Source organism: Sphaeroforma arctica, assembly GCF_001186125.1.
Source record: "Sphaeroforma arctica JP610 unplaced genomic scaffold supercont1.17, whole genome shotgun sequence".
In the NCBI taxonomy this organism is placed as follows: domain Eukaryota; class Ichthyosporea; order Ichthyophonida; genus Sphaeroforma; species Sphaeroforma arctica.
Window position 1 is genome coordinate 94,810 of NW_014040541.1, and position 3,423 is coordinate 98,232.

The 3,423-nt window shown below is 50.6% G+C and overlaps 1 protein-coding gene across 1 annotated transcript; it reads left to right on the forward strand.

The window, feature by feature from the left end:
• Positions 1–402: 402 nt before the first annotated feature.
• On the forward strand, positions 403–2,976 carry SARC_00536 (hypothetical protein; the record flags this gene model as incomplete). Its single annotated transcript, XM_014305773.1, has 5 exons — positions 403–591; positions 795–1,004; positions 1,443–1,733; positions 1,907–2,530; positions 2,794–2,976. 5 exons carry the CDS (start codon positions 403–405, stop codon positions 2,974–2,976), a joined length of 1,497 nt encoding a protein of 498 aa, XP_014161248.1.
• Positions 2,977–3,423: the final 447 nt, after the last annotated feature.

Here is a 3,423-nt window from a genome sequence, read left to right on the forward strand (position 1 = left end):
CGGTCTGAACGTGGCGTTGGGTCTGAGTGTGGGTTGGGTCTGAGTGTGGTGTTTTCTATTTATCGATGTGACCCTGAACTAGTGAGTGAGAATCGCAGGAAACTTTAGTGCCTAGGCTGCTAAGACACACAACCCACAAAATATCGTTCATACCCGTCATACAACCAAATAGACTCCAACGTTTTCATTAGATCGATCACAATCACACTCACTGCTGCACCAGCCATCGCCCACATACTATTCCTCAGTTGCCGCATGCCTTCACCGTCGCCCATTGGGACCTCCACACAATGTATATACCATAGTATTCCTTAGTTTTCGAATGACTTATCCGTCACCTATTGGGTTCACCACACTACATACACACTGAACACAGGGTCGCTGCCACAGCCGCTGCAGTATATGTCCGTTCTGCACGCGGTCGACCAGCACTGGTGTCCAGATTTTGTGTACTTCTTCCCTCCCGATATCACGACTCAACTCAAAACCCAGACCAAGTCAGCCCCAGGGACAGGGAAAGGGTCTAGCGGCGATACGATTACGCACTTACAAAGTCCGACATCTACGCCGTTCAAGGATGTATTCAGTCAGGTGAGAATTGATCGGTGTCTATTCACCTGGGACAGCCAGATAGACACTTCTTTTAGTGGCGGTTATCGCGACACTCTCAGCTACTGTGGGGTGCTGTCGTTGGCGTGAGGTGGCTTCTTTTATATCCTCGCGTGTGTGCACACACAGTTATACGTGTCACCACTCACACTGACGCTGAATACCCACACACGCGACCATCCTAGGTTGCGCAACAATCCGGCGGAGTGAATACCCGATTGGCGTCATTCGACCCACTGTCAGCCTTCAATGTGCACGTGCGCAGAGCCCAGAAATTAGCTCTCCTGGCCCTCTCTAGAGGCATCCAGGTGCAGCGATCGGTTGGGGACAAAACACTCGAGCAGGAGTACGAATTGGACCAGGCATGGATTGCTGGGCTTGTTGGAGCGATTGAGGTGAGTGCGACAGCCCGCGATGGTTCCTGTTGAACGGGTGTAGACCGTATCCCGTACACTTGTGAGTGCTTGCAAAATGCTCGCGCGGTCTTTCATAATGCTAGTTCTCTCTCAGTTGCGATGTATCCGTATGTGTGTGCATACGCCTGACACAATGTGTAGTCACCAACCCAAGCACGGCCCCGCTGGTACGCCTCCCATTCGATGCTCCACGTCGACTGTTAGCGTCCCGCAAACCGTAGCTGGGGTGCACACCCCAGGATCTTTCTCACACATCGACATACCCTAGGGATGTACGTATATTTTAGATCACACACACAGGGCACACACACAGGGCACACACACAGGGAGACAACAGCCCCAAAACTAGGGGGTTCGTTTAACACTGTATACACACCACTTCACACACACACCACTTGGTACTCGCACCCCCGTCAGGTGACGCTTACCAAACCAAGCACAGCCGCCCTCGTGACCCTCCGGCCCGACGACCCGCGCCAACTGGTGGCGTTCCGCAGACCCTCACGCGACTCTGCGCGCAGGGCGGGTGGTAGTGAGAGTGGGTTAACCGATGTACAGGAAGAACAAGCCAAGATATTGGCTCGCGCGATACTGTCCGCTGGGGTGAAGCTGGACAAGTCAGCGGCCCCTATGGCTCAGCTAAAGGGCGCACTGCTGTACTACCAGACGGTAGATCAGATACCGCACTTCGAGCGAAGGCTGATTGAGGTATGTTTGCTTGTGTGTGTGGACTGTGCCGCTGGGAGGATGTCTGAGCGTGGATATGGATGTACCCATCGGCTGGGTGTACGCTCATGTACAGTTTATTTGGAAGTACACACTTTCAGTTCTTTGTTTGTTTTAAGGCCCGTTTTATGCACTTCTCCCCCCCTTCCCACTAGCCTGTTGCAGCCGATCTTGTCGACTTGGATATTGATCTAGCCGCGGCAGAACAGACGGACCCAAGTGAGCGTGATACGAACCTCGTCGTGAATGGGAACGCAGACGAAGACGCGACATACGTCTACAACACACTCACATGTGAGGTGATGGATGCCAGTGTGCCTGAGAGCGAGTTTGCGCGCTATGTGATCAAGTTTACAGATGGCTCTGCCGCGTTCGAGGGGGACTGGGAGGTGCTGCGGAAAGGCTTCACCCATACATATCCCGTGCACCCCACTCTGGGAATGGAGAAGGAAGCTCATTTCTCGATCGCGATTGAGATTGAGCAGATGAAAGCCGAGGGCGCGATTGCCGAGCCAGATCTCGAGCCAGATAGTACCAATGTAGATGGAAAGGAAGATCTAGATCGTATCCTGCTGGGTCTAACCACAACTGGGGCTGGTGTCGAAGCAGATGCAAAGCGCAAAACTAGTCGTCTGCTTCGTAACACCCGCACACGGTACATCATCCGTGCCTTCTCAATCGCCTCAGTGTTTTCCGCGACGTTTGCGTTCCCCAGGATCAGTCGAGACGGCGGGGGAACGGAGCAGCAGCCGTCTCCAGATGACATAGGGGCGTTTCAGGTATGTGTGTTACTGAAGGGATGTGCTTGGCTGGGTTGTACTGTGATCATCTTCCCAGATGACATAGTGGCGTTTCAGTTATTTGTGTTACTGAAGGGATGTGCTTGCCTGTGTTGTACTGTGATCATCTTACCAAATGACATAGGGGCGTTTCAGGTATGTGTGTTACTGAAGGTGTTGATCAGTATTGATCCTTGTTTCCTTGACTAATTCTCACGTGCGAACAAATGTATGTACTATACACCCGCACACATCTGTTTCAGGTGTGTATGTGTTTAGTACGACGAGATTATGTTCATGTCAGATACAAGTGTACCACGCTAGAGTCGACGACGGAAATGAATGTGTTGTGTATAGTGACACACTGGCTCCCCTCTCACTACCCCCCTCGAGTGCTCGCCCCCAAGCTAGGCAAGTGTGCATGGTACGTCGGTGCAGATGTTTAGACTCTGGCTGCTAACAAATAGCCAGCAGTGCCTGTGCCAAATACTAGATTGTATTATTCCTGCTTGTTTTGGGTGGCTGGTGTGTATGTTTACACTTTGTTTGGGTTGAGTATGTAATAGTTATACCATGCTTATATATACCGGGTTTAAGCGAGTGCGTTATGTCAAGTCTATCGCAGGTGTTTGGGTTTTGGTGTGAATCTGTATGGCTGTGTGTGCTACAAGCAGTCAGTGACAATAATTGCGGCACAGGTAGCAAGCACAGGTATCTGTTAAATTAAGCGTACGTGTATATTGCTGACGCCATCTACCTACACCTGGTGCGTAACTGTTCTTCCCATACTTATATGTACAGCACCCCCAGTCCTGTCGACGTGGACTCAAATGAATATATATATATATATATATATATCTATATATATATAGATATATATATATATATAGTAA